We start from the raw sequence: 18,859 nt of genomic DNA on the forward strand, positions 1-18,859 counted from the left end.
GCAGAATCCATAAGAATGACATTCATCAATGCACTGGTTACGTCATCCTGAAAACGTACTACACGAATATTACACTTTCATTTTGAAGCTGTGTAATAATTTAGCTATTGGGTTCTAGGGGTGTTACGGTACACGTATCCTTACCGTACCGTTCGGTTGGTGCGCGTTGTTATGCAAAGGATTATAGCCTAGTTTTAACCACACATACATTACTTTTTTGTGCGCAAAACTAAGGACTTCCCCCCGGAAACGGATCTTGGAGCAGTAACTTAGCAACTGAAGTAGCCTAGAACACATGACGCAGACTTGTGGCAAACACAAACACAAGCCAGAGCTTGAAGACCCTCCCGTAACGTTCAGGTCACCCGTTTGGGAAAATAATGGCTTTCCAGTTATTCATGTAGGATTTGTTCAACAAACATTTTGTCCCCTATAAACATGTTGTGTAAGCTGACCTCTAAGAGTTGTTTAGTCACACAGACAGTTCAGCGCCAGTGAAATGTCAATTTACAATTTTTGGAGGATGCGCTACTCTCCAGACAATTCTGTTCCGGCATTCACGTTCCTGCCAATCGCCTTCTGCAAGGCAGGCTTTCCTCCTTGGTTTATTTTGTTAACACGCATTTTACCTGGATGATATATGTATACACACATTACAGCATACACTACGAAAAGTGCAAAGAAGCGAAAGAAGACTTAGACTATGTATGGATGTAAAAAAGGCTTTATAAACACATTTGATTGATTGACTGGTTCTCTATACTGTAGCTAGCAAACAGGAACGTTAAGCTAACGTTATCAAGAATAACAATAACACTGAACTCTGACTTGGTGCTTTATTTGAAACAGGTCGTTCTATTTTTCGTATTATTATTCGGAACTTCATTCTGTATCGGGCGTTGGTGTGGAACCGATTTCAGACCGGTGAATAATGGCAAAATGCTGTAAATCTTTTTTTACTGAAAAAATAATATACTAGTGCAGCTTTAACTACAGTGGCAATGGGCAAAGTTTATAACTTCATAATAAATTACAATTTTATTTTTGGCATGTCTTTTTCCACTGTAGTGAAACCGTACCGAACCACGACGTAAAATATTTGCTACGTACCGAATCGTGACTTTTGCGTACCATTACACCCCTATTGAGTTGTAATGTGGGGACATCGGAGCTAAAATGACAGTATAGAGTGCAGGGACAGGAAGGGATGGTCGTAGGAGTTAAACCATGAGTGCTGGCATAGCTTCCTGACACCACCCGTCGCTCAGTCATCCCTCATCCGGATACTATATCATCCCAGCCAAGACGGAAACTAATCAGCCAAAAAACCCAGCGAGCAAGAATTTGCACTCAACTAACTACAGTAAATGGGTTGTCACTGGATCCAAATGATAGCCTGCACCCAAATGAACTATTCAAAGCAATCTAGAGACAACATTTAATCCTCTATTTTCGTAACGTTAGCCTTAATAAATGGAGCTGTCTACGAAAGGATGTAATTACACTTGAACGTGAACAACATTCATAAGGAAATTTAAACCAGTACAGCTCTCATTGTTCACAGGACACTAAGTTCAAGAAAGGCTGGTACAGAAACACAAAGACACTTTCGAAAACAAGTTAAGCCTGAATTGAAAAAGAAAGTGTCCTATCAAAAATGTATCAATTCATGGAGCTGGAGCATGTTATTATGTAATTTCTGGTCCTTTGCCCTGTGGCGATTCTGTATGTGTGAGTTACTTATTTTGGTCAAGTGGTGCCTTGCCTGCTCCCGTATCTGACCTGCAGAGACACTCCCCAACCAGTGTCCTGCACACTCAGCAGTCTTCACAATAAGGAACAGAAAACAGAGAGCAGCAGTGTTTCCTGTCATTAGGACTGGACCGAACAGGCAATCTGCTCAGGCCACAGTTTGTCAGTCTCAATCTCTCCCTCAAAGTGTTATTTTCCCCCTGCTGCTTACAGTTCCCATATTTTGAATATGCACCATTTGTCTCCAAGCGAGTGTGTGTGGTAATGCGTAGGTTAGTAATGTATAATGACAGTTCACTGAGTTGGTTTATACATTTTGTCAGCATTCCTACGTATCCTCACGTAATGTCTTTAGTCATGCGTATCTCTACCTATAGAGTAGAGCCGACGAAGCGATGTGCCAAACTGTGAATGTGGCGTTCCTTATCTATTCAACCAACCTTGCTGACAGACAACACAACCCTGTGTGGGACCTCTAACGCTGGGAAAAGCCCAGCTCCGTTCTCCCGCCTCTGAAGAACATGACCCAGGCTGGCCTCCTCAGTGAGTGGACACGAGGATCGCCGGTCCACAACACACCTGCTGGTCTACGGAGAGTCTACTGCACCTCACCCAGTCGTGGCTCTGAGCCCAATCCTCCCATCAGCAATCCCCAGTCGCTCCCTGTTATAACATTCTCAGTGCAGCTAAAGCCCTCTGCCCTCCCTCTCTCCCTCTGGATTTTGACCCCTGATCTTAAGATGTTCAGTGAGAGCCTCACCGGTGTGGTGGATAAGCCACACCGCCAAGAGACACTCGAGAACCTTGAGAGGCCTTTAATGGAGCTCAACAGATTACAGCGGCTGCTCTCTAGCTGCCCGGGCTACTCCTTGCGCGACACACTTTCCAACCACACAAACACTTAGTAAACCTCACCATTAAAGAACGGACAGACTCCTACGGAGCCAGTTGACTACAGGTGTGTCTTTTCAGTTCCTCGTCATTAATGTGTTAATCAATAATCCCACCCTGCATATTGGCCATTGTTACTTGGTGTTGATTTTTCTGTGTAACATTTACAGGGTTGATGATGGTGTTAACTTTGTGAGTGTTAAATCAAACAGTCCGATCCTGGTGTCCGCACTCTTGCCAAGAGCCAGCATATACAGCATGTTTATGCTACTCTAGGCTACATGATGAGATTAGCGCAGTAGCGAGATTACTAAAACCATTAATGATGATTGATGAGGAGCATCAAGATCATCCCTAAGCTTTTACCACCCTGTAAGTTCATCACAACATCCGTAAGTAAATAAATTGCATCCCGTTCCAAGACGTGGTGGGACAACCACTGAACATGGAACCACTGAGCGGACGCCCACCCTGCTGAACACTGGAAAACACAACTTTACGTTCATAAAAACAGTAAATCAGGCCTCCTGAATAACTCCGCACTAAAGCCCCAGCCTCGCAGTATAGCTGCATCGCTGCAGCCAGCAGTTCAATCGCACCGGGGGGCCTGGCATGAGGAGTTGCAAATGGGTTCAGCACCACTTGGGGTTGGTGGGGTTGATGTCGCACAAGGATTGCCCTGTCCCGTGTCCTGTCTTGCTTCAGCAAGCTCAACTGTGGTGGGTAAAGGGTAAATCCATTCTTCTTCAAGTGTACAGATGCTGGCGAGAAATTCCTGGTAGAGCAAGAAATTTGGCAAAAAGCAAAACCAACTTGGTGAGATGTTCTTTGGAGGACAAGTCTTGATTTCCCAAGCCTGGACATATGTCGATTAGGAAAGGCCACAAGGGCAAACTGGGTTTCACAAAATTGGTAGGAGTGAGAAAATGGGGGGAAACATTGCACACCCAAAAACACTGCGATGTTAATGACCAGTGTAGTGTGACCTGTGGAAAGTGAAACCTTTCTCCTCGTCACCAAAACCATCAGTATCCTGTTCATCATATAGCCTCGTCATCGTATTCCGAGCAGGCTCTACCGCAGGTTGACTTTTCGGGGAGTGTTTTGAATGTGTTTTTGCACAGCCCAGTGACAAATGTATTCCAATTAAATGGCAACAAACACAACAAAAGTGAAACATAATGAATCTTCAAGGCTTCTGTTTAAGGTTCAATCGAATGCCAGACTTGAACCACAGGTTCATTTGGGCTGTCTGTATTCTTTATGTAAGGCACTCACTTTAAATGTAGATTGGTGTGTCTTTGTACCGTGCCTAATCTAATTAACAGCCTATTTTCTGTGTGGACCACAGGAAGAGTAGCTGTCTGTTTTGGGTACTAGCCAATGGCGATCCTAATGAAACCCCATTACCTGGGTTAAACCCATGTCATACCTGTCTGTAACTGTAGCCCTGTAATAACAGGAAGTAGGGGAAGTCAAAGGGCGGGTGGATGGAGTACTGGGTGGTGTTGTCGTCGCTGCTCTCCGTCTCTTCCTTCTCCATGCCCAGACGCAAGGCCTCCTTGTCAGCTTCAGCCTCCGGGTCCTCCCTGATGAGCTTGGCCTGCTGCTGGGCTCGCAGGGCGTCCTTCTCCATGGCGGACAGGTCCATCTCACTGAGGCTCCTCCACACGGCCACGGGATCTGCGTCCTCGCCACTGCCGTCCACAAACAGAGAGGTGACCCGCAAACGGCCCGTCTGGAGCTTACGAGCCTGAGCGTTGATACCTGGGCCAGAGAACGACACGGGAGAGCTGAAGAACGACATTAGGCTGCTGAGAAGTGATAATCAATAATGTGGTTTTGGTTTTCCTGATATAGCCTATGTGTATATGTCAACTGAAACTTCACTGGGTGCTAAACACAATATCAACTTTCGGTCATTTGTCTTGCTTTCAGGTCCGTCACATGCCATTGGGAGGTTTTAGTTGGCCCTCGGTCAAATCAAACACAACACGGGAAGGAGAGAGGAAATCTGCAGGGGTGGTGAGATAGAGCGAGGAGAGAGGTGTTGTCCAGCTTGTCCTCTATCTGATATAAACAGGCCCTCCTGACCGCTAGAGTGACGTAACGCAACGTAAACACTATTCAGCTCATTTGGAGCCATTAAACCCTGTGGAATGTCCACAGCGCTCGGCTTCACACCCAGCTAGCAGCTCCCAGGCCCTTATCAGCTGTGGATGTAGGCGTTGTTCCACATTGTTCTGACACGGTGTGAGGGAGGCGGGGGCTGGTCAGGTCTGCCAAAGGGAGCTGGGGCAACTTCCCCCATTTTCTCCCAGTCAAGAGTGTTGGGAAGAGAGGGCAAGGTGATGTCGTAACACGGAGAGTCACAAAAGACCCACGCCAAAGTCAACAGGACCACACAGTCTCCAGTGCACAGGAAGCAAGCTCTGATGGAAAGAACAACAAACAGTGCGCTGGACACATTCAGGTGCCAGTTGGCCTAGGAGGCTACGGGGTGGAGGGCTTCAGGAGGCCCCCGCCGGGAAAGGACCCTGTCATAAATCTCAGATAAGAGGGAGAGACCACTCTATCTCTGACTGCCGCCTCTGTTCTCCTGACCTCTCACACGCTCTGTCGCGAGCTGGACGATGGATTGTATTAACCCAGCGTAAGAGACATGCCGCTCACAGCGCCGCCTGAACACGGGGGGACATGTACCTGCCGTGATGTTGTCGGTATCCTTCGCGCTCCGCTCCTCCACGGTCGCTCGCTTCTGGATCTCAAAGCGTCTGGAGAAGCCTTCTTTGGGTTTCCATAGCGACTGCAACATGAGGGGTTTCTCGTGTTCGCTCACGACCCGGAAGCACTCCGTCTTCCATTGGTGGTCTGCTCCCGTCTGGCCAATCACGTCGCACAGCACGTATTGATTGGGATCCTCTTTCTCCAGACAGTATCTGGACAATGATAACAGGGATTCAGTCAGAAAGCCACTATCAGATCTAACTCCTCCTCACATAAAGTGGCACCAAGACCATTTAGGTAGAATAAACACATCACCAGTGCAGCAACCAACGTCATTCGGGGGGGGTGTTCTCCGTCTGCTTGTCTGTTTGCCTTGAGGCAATGCTAACCGATACCGACACACCATCAGAACCCTCACCTCTCCAGGGCCTCTTTGACGAGTTCCTTGGCGCTGGAGCGAGTCGTGGCCAGCACGCTCTTGTAGTTGGTCCCCTGGCAGATGTCACTGCCAAATATCTTCAGGATGCCCGGGGCAGACATCTGACTGGACAGCTCGGCGGGATCGTCTGTGGCCTGCGCGTCTCCCGCTACGCCCCTCCCACCCGAGGCATGACCCGGCCCACTGTTCCCCTGCAGGAGGGGGCTTCGGTTAAACACCGTCGACAGTCTGTTGTTGTGCCGGCGGATTTTGTTCTTGGCCGGCTGCCTCACGCCTGTACTCTCGGCTGAATGGGTGGTGCCTTCCGAGGTGTTGGACCTGGGGAATGGAGATGGAGGGAGATATTCACAATGGGATCAATGGAGCAGCAATTCCTGTTGTCGCTTGCTTTTTTGGGTTTCAGCCTGGGTATCTGTAAAAAGCACTTTGTCAGCTGTGGATGTAAAAAAGGAATATATAAAATAGATTTGAGTGATTGATTGGGAGAGCGAAAATAAAAGAGAGCAAGGCAAAGATGTAGAAAATCCGAGAGTTTAATGGGGACGGTAAGAGGCCAGACAGTACTCGTTTTGGATGGCTTCTATTCAAATAAGGTATATTTCTCCTAAAAATTTACTTGAAAACGTGTAACACAATCGCAGGCAGCGTGTTACTGCATATAATAAATAATAACACTGAAATGCAATAATTAAAAAAGTGATGAACTGTATATAGACAAAATGACTCACTGCAGGGATCCATTGCTTGGCTTCCTCCCCAGCTTTGCTAGACCTTTTTTCGGCGAGCGGATCAATAAGCCCACGGGAAAGTGGAGGGCTTGCTTAGATGCATGACTACTTCGTTCCTCCGAAATCATCATGACTTTGTTCACATGCAGTCCAGGTCTATATTATAATGTCAAAGTGCCTCTTGAAAGAACAGAAATGCACTATTCTCAATAAAAACAATTAGGAAACAATATAATCAGTCCATTGCGGTAGTTCATGCTGGAATCCACACTTTGTCATGGTGATGATACAGGCATTTGTCATTAGACAGTTTTCGAACTAACTTGACAGACTATCCCAATGAAACACGACGTATAAACGTTATTTTCTTCCAGTGGCATTAAAATCAGGAAACGTCCAAAATAACCTAGTTCCCAATTTCCAGTTGCCGAATTGAGTCCATGTAGATGGTCAGTTGGAGAATCACCGTTCTGGACATCGAGTGCCAGCTTTAGGAAACAATTCTTCTTGTAAAAATAAAAGGTAATTAATAATCAGTGATCCATTTCAGATATTGAACTTATTCTATAAGCTTGATAATTATCTTAAGCGGTCAGCTCCATGTCATCTCGCCTCCGCGGTTTGCTAGCTGTTGTCAAGTTGAATGCAAATACAACCTGTTTGAAAAGTTGTGCTGGAGTTACACCCGCTACGTTGACGTCATTGTTCATCTCGCGCATGGGATCGTGGAAGAACAGGGAAGGGAATAGAAAATCCAGAATATTGTGCATGGAAAATCTCTTCAAAATAAAACACCTATAGACTTGAGTAGCTTATCGCCCTATTCCCTATAAGCACGGAAAGACTGACCGACAAGTAAAATTAAAGTGAAATGTGGAGGTTGTCACACAAACAGAAATATCCCTGCTCATTATCCCCTAACCTTTATGCTAACCCCAACCTTAACCTAAACCTAAACTAAATTTGACCTCAATAATCAAACCTGGTGCCAGGTTGTAGGTACTGTTAGAACCCTACTATAATTCAAAACCTACCCTAACATCAATAATCTAACCATTTCCTCTAAACGTACCTCTAATGCCTAAACCTCACCAGTAATGCCTAAACCCAAAAGTAACCCCAATTCTAACACTATGGCATTTTTGCTCTGTGCAAAGCGCCCCATCTAGTGGCAAAATGTATTCCTAGCTGGGTGTCTGATTGCCATAAGAGGGAGTCAGAGCAACGGTATCTGTCGGCCTTTAAACTTCTACATCCAACATTAACACCAGGACAGTTCACATACAGCACTCCCACACCCACAAACACCTTTCACTCTCACTTTCAAACATGATGTAATGTGGACACACAAATACACCCAAATGCACACTGTCAGACAGACAGTTGAAATGAAAGTGAGATACTGAGTATTTGTCTGGTATTATAGTGTATGCCAAAATTCATAATTTTCATGATAAACATTTATAGCATCTGTATTAAGTAATACTGAGCAAGACTTCTTTTTAAATGAACCACCTCGTAATCGCTATGGTTTTGACTTCCTGTCACATACTCTGCTGCTTTGGATAACAACTTGTTCAGAGTTCTAGTTCTTTCCCACATCCATGGAGTCTCTCTACACCAGTCAATTGACGGTTGTTTAGACCAGAAAAAAAAACACAACATCTATGGCTACAGATAATATATGAAACTTAACCAAATCCAACAACTACTCCTTGGCCTCGGGTCTCCATTTACTGGATAACATACATTATATTGGTTTGAAAGACTATGTTAGGAACGTCACGTTGATTTTTCCTACACTTTTCGACCGCTCCACACTGGCTTTAAACTAGCCCTCTGTGTCAAATTTAGCCTCTCTTTGATGACATTCCAGTTGGTTCAAACACACCAAAGATACTTCTTAGAAGGGTCCTGTCTTCAACATTACAAGCTAACTGTGGAGTGAGTTCACTGTATGTTCTTTACTCTATTAAATATTTTATTATGTTTTATATGTTTCGACCTAGACAATAGTTTGCCAATATGATTTGTATTTTAAAATTATTCTGAAATGGAGCTTGATGAATGGATGAAAACTATTTTGTTTGTCTGTGGAGTGTCTCAGTTTGGTGTTTAAACATGAACCCTCCCTCCTCAGTAAAACTCTGATACTTGAATATTTAGTAAGCAACATACACAAACTCTATGTTTTTAATTGTTTTTTAAATGTTCCTTGTGAAATGGGTCAGTGTGTTTATATGAAGTTCAGATAATGTTAAAAACAAGAAAAAATTCAAACAAGTTACCATAGCACCACATTGGTGTAATGACCCATACATTCTAACATGTTATAGTAGGTGCAGGGAAATTAATAATGTTGCAGTCTTCAAACAACAGACAGTCAAAAATACAACAATAAAAATACACAAATTATCAAGTAAAAATAACAGAGATTGAGAGTAGTCTGAATGAATCCAGGCACAGTATATAGCCAGTGGGTGTGTGTGTGTGTGTGTGTGTATGTTTCATCTCATACAATTGGCCATACAAAGCCTTTATTTACTGTCATAATATAAAACGGGGCAACTGTAAGAATGGTGTGTCTTCCTCAAATAATGCTGCACTACCATTTTTCTAACCTATTTAGGTTGACCCTGGGTCCTTGGTTGTCCACATGTAGTAAAAATCAGGTCAAGGTGTCAGAGATATTGTGTGAGTTAGTTTCACATCCCATTTTATGAACCTGAGTAAAACAAATTGACAAATATAAATTTCCCTGCATTAATTGGAGTCTTAAGTGTTTGCAATGTTTTACAAATGTAATAAAATGAATGTAATTGACTGAGTTAATGTTTATTGGTAGATAAAGGATACTGTGTTAAGTGAAGTAATACTTTTTTATATTGCGGTCCATTTGTTCAGATAGATGCTGTGTTAGGTTCCGTGCAGAATAATATTTGGTTCCAGAAGATAATTATTTTAATGATTTTTAAAGCGTTAACCCCTAACCCTTCCAAATCTTTGTTGGAGGATTCTGTTCTATGTCCCTGAAGAAAATGTTTTCCACTTGAGGAGTTGCGCATATTTTACGAATTGCCTTACTTTTGGTAAAACGGTGAGGCGTGACTGTAAAGTTCGAATTTTCAATCAACTGTTATAGCGCCACCATTTGTTCAACCAGAGTCATTTAGTAAATACCGGAATTATTGTGGGGTCTGATCGAGTGTGACGCAGGAGCGCAACAGACCCACAGTCCCCTCCTCGATTTCATATTCTCGTATATGACATAAAGGGATACAGATAAGAATCGGTTACAGTCTTCAGACTATATATTCCGACATTCCGTTTGAAAAGAGGCGGTCTCGCGTGTAGCCAACTAGCCGAAACTGTGGTTCCCCTCCGATTAATTTATTGCGCGTATTGGGAAGTCCACTGGAAAGTCTCTCTCAAACTTAAATAAAAGTACGCGGAAGTTAACCATATTTTACGGAATTATTTATTTTACTTTATTTTATTTAAATTACATTTTCCTTTTGCCGCAAAGGCTTGATAGACTGGGATCAACCTGACAAAGCCCCGGCTGCCTAAAATTTCCCCCACCTCTTGTGACTGCCAACGCGTGCACTTTTCACATGAGATAAAGGTAAACATGATTATCTAAATGCTTGATTCATCTTTGAAAATGTAGGCTACGTGACGCAACCATCCTCAATACAATGTGTGAGCATGACTTTTATGTTTGGGTAGCCTAATAATGACAACAAGACCAGCGTATGGTAGGGTCATCGGGGCTTAAAGACACGCTTTGCAGGGCAATTCACTAAACTTCACAGGGAACGGGTCCCTTAATCTTAGGAGCAGCAATTACGGTGATGTTAATGTTGCTGAGTATGATCACTTTTTATTTACCTTTTCTTTGTTTGTTTGATACTTATTGGTTTGTGTCCCTTATAGGCTCAAACAGAGCTATGACTTGTAGGAACGCTCAACATTAGTTTGGATGGGGAAAAAGTATATTTCAAAGTCAATCGAACTAAACAGTAGATAGGTCTACATTATCCGCGGTCTACTGCTGGAATGTAAATGATTGAAAACTTACTGTAGAAGGCAGGTGTAGGAGGCTGTTAAGCGGTCTTTATTAGTTAAACATTTGTGACTCGCTGTACCATGTCGATATGCCGGTTAACTGTAGGAGGTGACGTAATGTGCAGGGGTTAAAAACTAAGTAGAACTGTCAAGGTATAAATGATAATTAATGGGCCCACTTGCAGCATTTTATATGATTGAAATGTGTGTACATGTGCAATTGTGTTTGTTTTTGTGTGTGTATATATTTGTGTAGAGGCCTGAGAGTGAATGCAGCATGTGGGTAGTCCACTGAGATTGGGTTTACAGTCAGTGCCGTTATAATCAGTGGAGGCAGCCAATTCTGTGGATGGATACACTTTCAATTAAATCATGTTAGGGTTGTCATGGAACGTACTAGTATGGCAGGTGTTGAGGGTCCGGTCCAGTCTTTGGGTTCTGAGAGAAACTAAAGATCTATTGGGCCACGTGTTGCTGAGAGTCTTACTTTTTAGGTATGGCCTCCTAATATCTCATAATTTAAACTGTTCATTAGCTAGAGTCACTTTTCTAGTAACAAAACCACACTGTGTATTGCAATAAGCTGCTAACACAAATCTGAAACTCAAAACAAATTAGGGTAATGTGACATGACATTGATATTATGTTCAGAGTTGTTATAAGAAGAACCAGAAATGCTGTGTTTTGCTTCAGTGGCGTGACTATCGGAAGTGCAGGAGGTGCAGTTGCACCTGGACCAGCGGCCCCATGCTCGGCTGATTTGCTCCAAGTTGTTCAGTTTGGTTAGTTGATTGACGCTTGTGGACCGCAATTCTCAAATAATGACTTTGGCTGGGCCACTGTTGGTCAACGTTTTGTACCTGAGCCACTCCGATGTTGATTTGGCCTTGTTCTTTGGATCAGATGGTACTTTTTCATCAACAGCTACCTTCCAATACAGGCCAGTGTTACGTAGAACTCTTGAGATGGTTACCCAGACACTGAACTTAGACACTGAACTCTGTAGCTCATTCAAAGTTGTTGGCCTATATGTGGCTTATCTCAAATGTCCTTTTTTTGAGTGCTGGGTTTGAGGGAGAACCTTTTTGGCAATGCCAGTGTGGTGTGATGCAGCTTCGACTTCCAACTTCATCCACTGAGATATCCAAACACTGATATTATTGTGTACCGTTTTCCTAATCTATGTACAGCTCTGGAAGAAATTAATAGACCACTTCTCCTTTTTCTTTCCTTTCCAAAAAAGTAGAAAAGGAAGGTTTTGAGTGAGGAACAGAAGGGTTAAAATTAAGAGACCACTGCAAATTGAACGCTTCTGTTCCTCACTCAAAACGTTCCTTTTCAACATTTTTGGAATGAAATAAAAAGGTGCAGTGGTCTCTTATTTTTTCCCGGAGGTGTATTTGTGTTACTTCATCTCAAATTTCGGAAGAATGCTCTTTGGAGCTTTTTCCTTCAGATTCACAGCTTGACCAATCCTCCCCAATGATAAGGAAATAGTCTCCTTGTTAGGGTCATGTTTGTCATTTGTAAACTGGGAGATTTTTAAAGACGGGATTAAAAATACACGCATTTTCTTTTTTTTTTTTACATACATTTTTCAAAATACAAAAAGTGTCACCTTAAAATAAATGGTTTTACGTTTCAGTGATTTGAAATCAAATAACAAACAGAATGAAATTTCGATGCACCATCTGGAATTCTTTAATATGAGATAAATGCTCAGTGGTCTAAATTCCCTCAGTGTTCTTGTCGGTGTAAGTGAGCGCTCCCTCTGTCATGAGCATGCTTTCCTGCATGTGCTGATTGACCGGTTCCCTCACTTTCTGTTTAGTAGGCAGGGTCATGGATGTAGCACAAAATTCTGGGCCCTGTACATAGGCGGTCTCTGAGGGCCCCTCCCCACTTTATTCAAGATTCAAACATTTTTGATGGCCCCTCTACACATTAGGGCCCTATATACTTAGTACCCCTTTTCCCCCCAGTCCAACGCCCCTGGGCAGGGTTGTGGTGGTGCCATACACCTCCATAATTAACGTGTCAGTGCTCCAAAGGACATTGAAACCGTATGAAATATCTCATATACCCGTGAACTCTGTCAAAATTTAAATACATGAAATGATGATGCACTCACGCAAAATGACGATGAAAAATTTAATAGGGCTGTTTATTTTTTAAGTGTTTGGTGTGGCCTCTTTTAGAATGCAGTAATCCAACAGATGGCTTAAGTCGTGTCTTTCAAGTGGTCCTGTGGTAAATTATATGCCCCGAATGTACTGTGATCTTAGGAACGCCTCTGCTGATGACTTTGCTAGATGCTGAGCAAGCACTTCACTGGATTTCATTCTGTCCCTCAAGGAAGTACTGTAAATAATTAAAGACATATTTTTAGGCTTGCCAATATGTTTTATGTCTTCAACATCCCCAGTTTAAACCTCACAACATATCAATTAGCTTTTGGACAAAGAAATTCGTATTCGTTTTTTTTGTATTCTGGTTCATTTGCATGTATTCTGTTATATATAACACTAACTGCCCAGTAAAATATATTTAAAACATTTCTCAGGTGGCCTAATACTAATTGCAGTTCTATATTATTTTATCAATAATTTTCCCCAATCGCTAATACATTTTTTTAATCTTTTAATTATATAGTAATAATACTGTAGCTTACATTTAGTATAAATCTGGAAACATTGGGCAGTTAAATGAAAACTAGGTAGAGAAACTTGCACACTGAATATTAAAGCCAGATATTAGCTTGTGTTACCAAGTCTTAATAAAGTGATACTGCGATCCAGTAAATAATGCAAGTTAAAGTAAAAAAAGATTACTATTGAAAACTCACCCACTATCAGCAATGCATTTGATTTTTGTTATTAGTAGGGACTGTCAATAATATTTTTACTAGGTATATTTATTTTTACATTAAGGGTCTGTGAAAGTTGCAGGGCAGAGGAGAAGTCTTTGCTCTCTTGCTAGAAAAGAGCTTTTGAGCAACAACAACAAGGTTATGTCTGGCTGTTGGTCTGTCTGTCTGTGTCTTTCTAACAACAGATTTGTTCCAGGTATTGAATGACTATGTATTGTACTCTGTGGGAAGTATTTGACCTGGAAACAAGATTAACAGTAGGTTTTTGTTGGGTTTGAGCAGGGGGTTGAGGGAGGTACAGTGTGAAGTCTTATCAGTCTTGTCAGCACGAAGTTGTTACAGTAGGTATATACTGTAGTGTTAATTATTACCAAAAAAAGACCACTGCACCTTTTTCTTTCCTTTCTAAAAAAGTCGAAAAGGAAGGTTTTGAGTGAGGAACAGAAGGGTTAAAATTTAGAGACCACTGCAAATTGTAAGCTTCTGTTCCTCACTCAAAACTTATTGAATGTGTTTTATTAAGCTAAAACCAAAGGTAGTACTTATCTGGTAGTACTTTCAGGAGGTATTCTACATTAACTTAATTTATTTGTGAAAAATGAGAATCATTCGGACTGGCAAATGACAGCCTGCTTGGCTGCGTGCATATTTTCTGTAGATGGTTTCATGAACAAGGCAGGTAGATAACACAAATCAATTGCACGGATTTACACGGATGGTTTAACCAGTGGGAATCGGAATTTAGATTGTTGTTCAAGGAAGGTCACATTCCTTGACCTTCTTCGTGCTCCCCCAAACCTCCAGATGAAAGGTCTCTCGTGTGTGTGATATTTGAAAAAAGCTTATGTGACCTATTATTCTAAATGGGTGAATATGTTGTGTATTTTTGAGTAAAAGGAGAGTTTGCTTCTCTGGGTAATGAACAGTTCCTTGGAACGAAAGACAGAGAGACAGAAATTCATCGGGCCTGGCTCTGACAAAAACTCTCATAGTTAAGTCGATTTCGTACATCCTTAACTGCATCTTCAGTTATCGTGCTGTTTATGCAGCTTGTCTTGACATGGTCTTATCTCTCCACTCACTCACATCGACTCTTGACAGAGATGAGAGGGGAAGCAGTGGGGGGGGGGGATTTCAGAGAGTTACAGTCAGGATACAGGATGGCAGCATTGAGCAATAGGAACTGGCAGTACAGCTTTGTCATGAGCTTCCTCTGGTGTTTGCTGGAGGAATAGGAGAAAAGTTGAGGCCTGGATTAATTTATTTCATTAGAACGTGTATGCATTTATGACTTGAGGACAGATAATAACGTGGATTTGGAAGGATGCTCGGCAGCTGCATGCAAGAAATTTTCTGTCTTCAGCTTACAGACAGGCGGTGAAGGGAAGTAGTGTCTGGCTCCTTTAACTTATTTAAATATAATTTTCCAGTTTCTGCATTTTGACTGCTCATTTTCCATGTCTTAAACTCAGAGCTAGGAAGTGGATACAGCTCTGGAAAAAATGAAGAGACCACTGTACCTTTTTCTTTCCTTTCCAAAAGAGTTGAAAAGGAAAGTTTTGAGTGAGGAACAGAAGCATTCAGTTTGCAGTGGTCTCTTAATTTTAACTCTTCTGTTTCTCACTCAAAAACTTCCTTTTCAACTTTTTTGGAAAGGCTAGAGAAGAAGGTGCAGTGGTCTCTTCATTTGTCCCGGAGCGTTATTTGTCTACAGGTATAATAAGGATCTAACAGATCAAATGTGTTTGGAAATAAAAGCGTATTTACATTTTTCACTGCATTCTATGCCATCTTCGTTTCAGAATGTTTGCTCACAGTGTGTCCCTTGAAAGTGGTTGCTACATCATAAACATTATAAAATAAGCAATCTACATCTCCATGTTCCTTAATAGAGATTATACGAGCCAAGAGCTTACGTCAAGTCAAAGGAAGGTATTTTTTAGCCTTGTTCACTAGTTGAATAGTAAAATGACCTGGACTAATGTAGGTACATTTTTGACGTTTTTGTTATTCCATAGACTGCAGCCCTTCTGACCCCTTCCACCTCTTCGACAATTCCACCTGTTGTTATGGAAGCCAGAGGAAAATTTGAATTTAAAGCTACGGCTGAGGATGAGCTAAGCTTCAAAAAGGGAGACGTCCTGAAGGTGGGTGTTTCCCCAGATAAAAGTGAAAGTGACAATTTCTACATCATTATAATCTGCCGTAGTAAGAGTGATGAATGACAGATGCAGCTGAGAGAGGCTTGGTTTCAGAGACAGATTAAGCCTGTAAGCCCTATCTAAACCAGGTTCTGCTGTTATCTTGTCCGTCTGTGTAGTACTATACCTAAAAACTGTATGTAGTACTACACTTAAAGACTAGTTAAACCTAAAAACTATACTTAAACTCTATAATTAGTATTACACCTACACAGCACAACAACGACTCAAAGCACACATCCAAATCTACAAAATCATGGCTTCACCAAAAGAAAATTAATGTTTTGGAATGGTATGTAGTTTGTATTAAGTACTACACCAAAACACCTGTCCTTGTTAAAGTCTGTTTCTTAATCAGATTCTAGGTAAGGAAGATGACTGGTATAAGGCAGAGCTGTATGGACAGGAAGGGTATGTGCCCCAAAACTACATTGAGATGCAGACGCCAAGGTGAAATAACACATCTTTTGCTCATCCATAAAATGTTTAAAGTAAACATGGACATAGGGGGTGTGTTTGTACACTTCCAGTATGTACAGCTTAGCTGATGAAAACATGTCTGTATACGTTATCCCTCTGGCAGCTGGTTCAAGGAGTCGGCCAGTCGTAGCTCTGCTGAGGAAATCCTCATGTCCAGAGAGGTGGGGGGATTCCTGATCCGTGGCAGCCAGAGCTCCCCTGGAGACTTCTCCATCTCTGTCAGGTGGGTTGATGTTGGGTGGATGGGTGTGGGGTCAGGCCAGAATTGGAATGGCAGCTCACTGATTACTATCAAGTGGAAGGATTAGAGTTTTCAGTGATTATTTCATTTGCCTCATGAAATGTGCAGTGGCGTGGTTAGGCATGGGCGTCCAAGGCTATAGCCTCGGATCTTTTATGAATAGCCCTGGATCTGAAATTGACCAAAGATTATAATAATAAAAAAATAGCCCCTGATCTATTCGTCTATAATTCTGACATTATGACATTATGACAATGTAGACGTGTAGGCCGCTAGCGTGTACATCGTAATATTCCGCGTGTACATTCAAAACCCTGTACTTTCTGTCCCTGAATGTATTGGGATCCTAGCGACACCTCTGTGCAGTAGTATGTGAAATGTTCATAATCTGGCGGTTATACTTCATAATACTGGTACTGCTTCCTTTCAGTATCATTAGCCAGTAGGAGACCTGGTTGCACTGGTGCAATGGCCTGCACCAGTGCAACATTTGACTCAGGAGTGGAGAGTGACGACAAAAATGAATTAACACTTTCAGAATTAAACAACGGCTTGTAGTTTCTGGTTTTGATGTGTGTATTTCTTTCAGACCACTGCCCTAGTCATAATTTTTCTCAATATTTTAATGTTCTAATGTTTATATTTCATTTGTGTTTTTAATTTATGTTCATCCTTTTTAAATGTATACTCAGGGTACACTTTTGAATCAGAGTCCATCTGCCTAAATAAACAAAATAAAAAAATAAAATGTCCTTTTAGTGCATGTTGTGTATTAATATCTAACTCTTATACTCCCATAGACACGAGTTTGACGTGCAACACTTCAAAGTGATGAAAGACAGCAAAGGCAATTACTTCCTGTGGGCAGATAAGTTCCCTTCACTCAACAAGCTTGTGGACTTCTACAAAAGCACCTCCATATCCAAACAACGCGAAATCTATCTCCGAGACGGCAGCCGGAATGATCCGATCCCTCCGGCACCCCAACCGGTAGCTCTTTTACATAGACTTGATGATAAACTGAACTTCCTATATCTGAGCTCAAATACAGGAAAGTTAATCAGTGAGCTATTGCATCAGAATGTGGTGGGACAACGGTTTTGCTACTGTGTAAGCCTTTCCTCTTCTCCTACTTCTTTTGTCAGCTAAAGAGGGGTAGTCTGCCTGAGGAGAAGGGCTATGGGGCCCCTAGTGTGGCAACAACCCATCGGAGGGCATCAGACCTGTCTCACAGCCAGCTGGTAAATACAACCCCCTACAGAACAACCAAAGTTATGTCTGTTCGTTTAGGAGCTGTGTTGTACCTTCATGAAAATGTATGTAATTGCTTTGTCATTACTTTCCTGTTAATATATTTGAGTCGGTAATAGTTGACTGTGATTCTGAGGGATAGTCTAAACAGAGATGAGTCTCCCTTTCTTTCTTCCCCCAGAACAAGAGACCAGTTGTGGAAGAGAGGGCTCACACCATAGGCACTCCAGGCAGAAACAGCCCCCTGACCTCTCACCCAGCTCCCAGACGGACATCTGAAATACCTCATTCACAGGTAGGCTTACTGTAGTCATTAAAAAAAAAGTACATCCTTCATGTACTGTTACCTATGGCCAATTATGACCTAACCCCCCCCCCCGTGTGTGTGTTTGTGTGTGTGCACCAGAGGGCAGTCATACAGGTGAAAGCACTGTACGACTTCAGAGCAGAGGAAGATGATGAACTAGGCTTCAGTGCAGGCGATGTCATTGATGTTTTGGACAACTCTGACCTTTCATGGTGGAAAGGTAGATTGCGGGGTAAAAGCGGCCTGTTCCCAGCTAACTACACCGCACCATTCCAAGGAGAGGCCAGTGTGAGATGATCTGTTGTCATATGGACTGTGATGATTAAACCCTGACCACACAGAAGGTGCAGCAGCCCACATCCTTGGACTTCTCAAAATAAATTGGTGCACACATGAAAGATGATATGGTGACACATTTTTATGTAAAGCTTGTGCCTAATTGTTTTGTTACAATTGACAGTTACACAGAATGTCATTTATATAATGGAACTTCCGCAACTCAGCTTCTACATTGTATATCCATTTGCTAAATCCATTATCAACCCCACATTTTACTGTACTGTATAAAACTACACTTGTATTGAGATTTTATGAGCTTTTGTATTGTAGGTAATGTTTGATTTAAAGTGCAAGGCCTCCATGTACAGTGTAAAATGGCAGTTTGGAAATGCATGTCTTAACTGTTTTAAATTAAACACAGTATTTCTGATCCGTAAACTAAAACACTTTATTTTGTCACAGACAAAGAATCCAAGAACATTTTCCAAAGCACGGGGTTTGACAAATACATTCGAACAAATTGTAACAGTTTAGTTTTTGGCTTTTTGTTCATAACCAATTCAAATAATACATTTTACTAAATCAATCCCATCGATTTATGTTATTATTTTAGGCAGGGACAGCAT

General features: G+C 42.1%; 2 protein-coding genes across 3 annotated transcripts in view; one reads left to right on the plus strand and one right to left on the minus strand.

Moving 5' to 3' along the window:
- The window catches only part of si:ch73-281f12.4 (RA_Radil_like and Myo5p-like_CBD_Rasip1 domain-containing protein), a 30,102-nt gene extending 22,224 nt beyond the window's left edge, over positions 1-7,878 (minus strand). The window contains exons 1-4 of the mRNA XM_010891741.4: positions 6,538-7,878; positions 5,789-6,127; positions 5,347-5,582; positions 4,076-4,410 (exon numbers count right to left, since the gene is read on the minus strand). Coding sequence (XP_010890043.2) covers positions 4,076-4,410; positions 5,347-5,582; positions 5,789-6,127; positions 6,538-6,668 — 1,041 coding nt within the window. The 5' untranslated portion in view covers positions 6,669-7,878. The remainder of the gene's footprint in view (positions 1-4,075; positions 4,411-5,346; positions 5,583-5,788; positions 6,128-6,537) is intronic.
- Positions 7,879-9,756: 1,878 nt separating this feature from the next.
- Positions 9,757-18,734, plus strand: grap2a (GRB2 related adaptor protein 2a). Of its 2 annotated transcripts, none has more exons than XM_010891744.4 (8): positions 9,757-10,162; positions 15,493-15,621; positions 16,034-16,125; positions 16,259-16,378; positions 17,197-17,386; positions 17,542-17,637; positions 17,829-17,942; positions 18,054-18,734. In XM_010891744.4, the coding sequence occupies exons 2-8, from the start codon at positions 15,544-15,546 to the stop codon at positions 18,249-18,251; spliced, it is 888 nt and encodes a 295-aa protein (XP_010890046.1). In that variant the 5' UTR covers positions 9,757-10,162; positions 15,493-15,543; the 3' UTR covers positions 18,252-18,734. The 2 variants fall into 2 exon arrangements, with proteins under 2 accessions (XP_010890046.1, XP_019906088.1); XM_020050529.2 differs by lacking the exon at positions 9,757-10,162 and adding an exon at positions 10,275-10,407.
- Positions 18,735-18,859: the final 125 nt, after the last annotated feature.

Source organism: Esox lucius, chromosome 11 (assembly GCF_011004845.1).
Source record: "Esox lucius isolate fEsoLuc1 chromosome 11, fEsoLuc1.pri, whole genome shotgun sequence".
NCBI classification, from domain to species: Eukaryota; Metazoa; Chordata; class Actinopteri; order Esociformes; family Esocidae; genus Esox; species Esox lucius.

Excerpts from the sequence above, each read along its gene's own strand:
- grap2a (XM_010891744.4), top strand. The coding sequence starts at position 15,544 with ATGGAAGCCAGAGGAAAATTTGAATTTAAAGCTACGGCTGAGGATGAG. Across the intron at positions 15,622-16,033 it reads AAAAGGGAGACGTCCTGAAG|ATTCTAGGTAAGGAAGATGA; the intron begins GTGGGTGTTTCC and ends TTTCTTAATCAG. Across the intron at positions 17,387-17,541 it reads TCCCTCCGGCACCCCAACCG|CTAAAGAGGGGTAGTCTGCC; the intron begins GTAGCTCTTTTA and ends TTCTTTTGTCAG.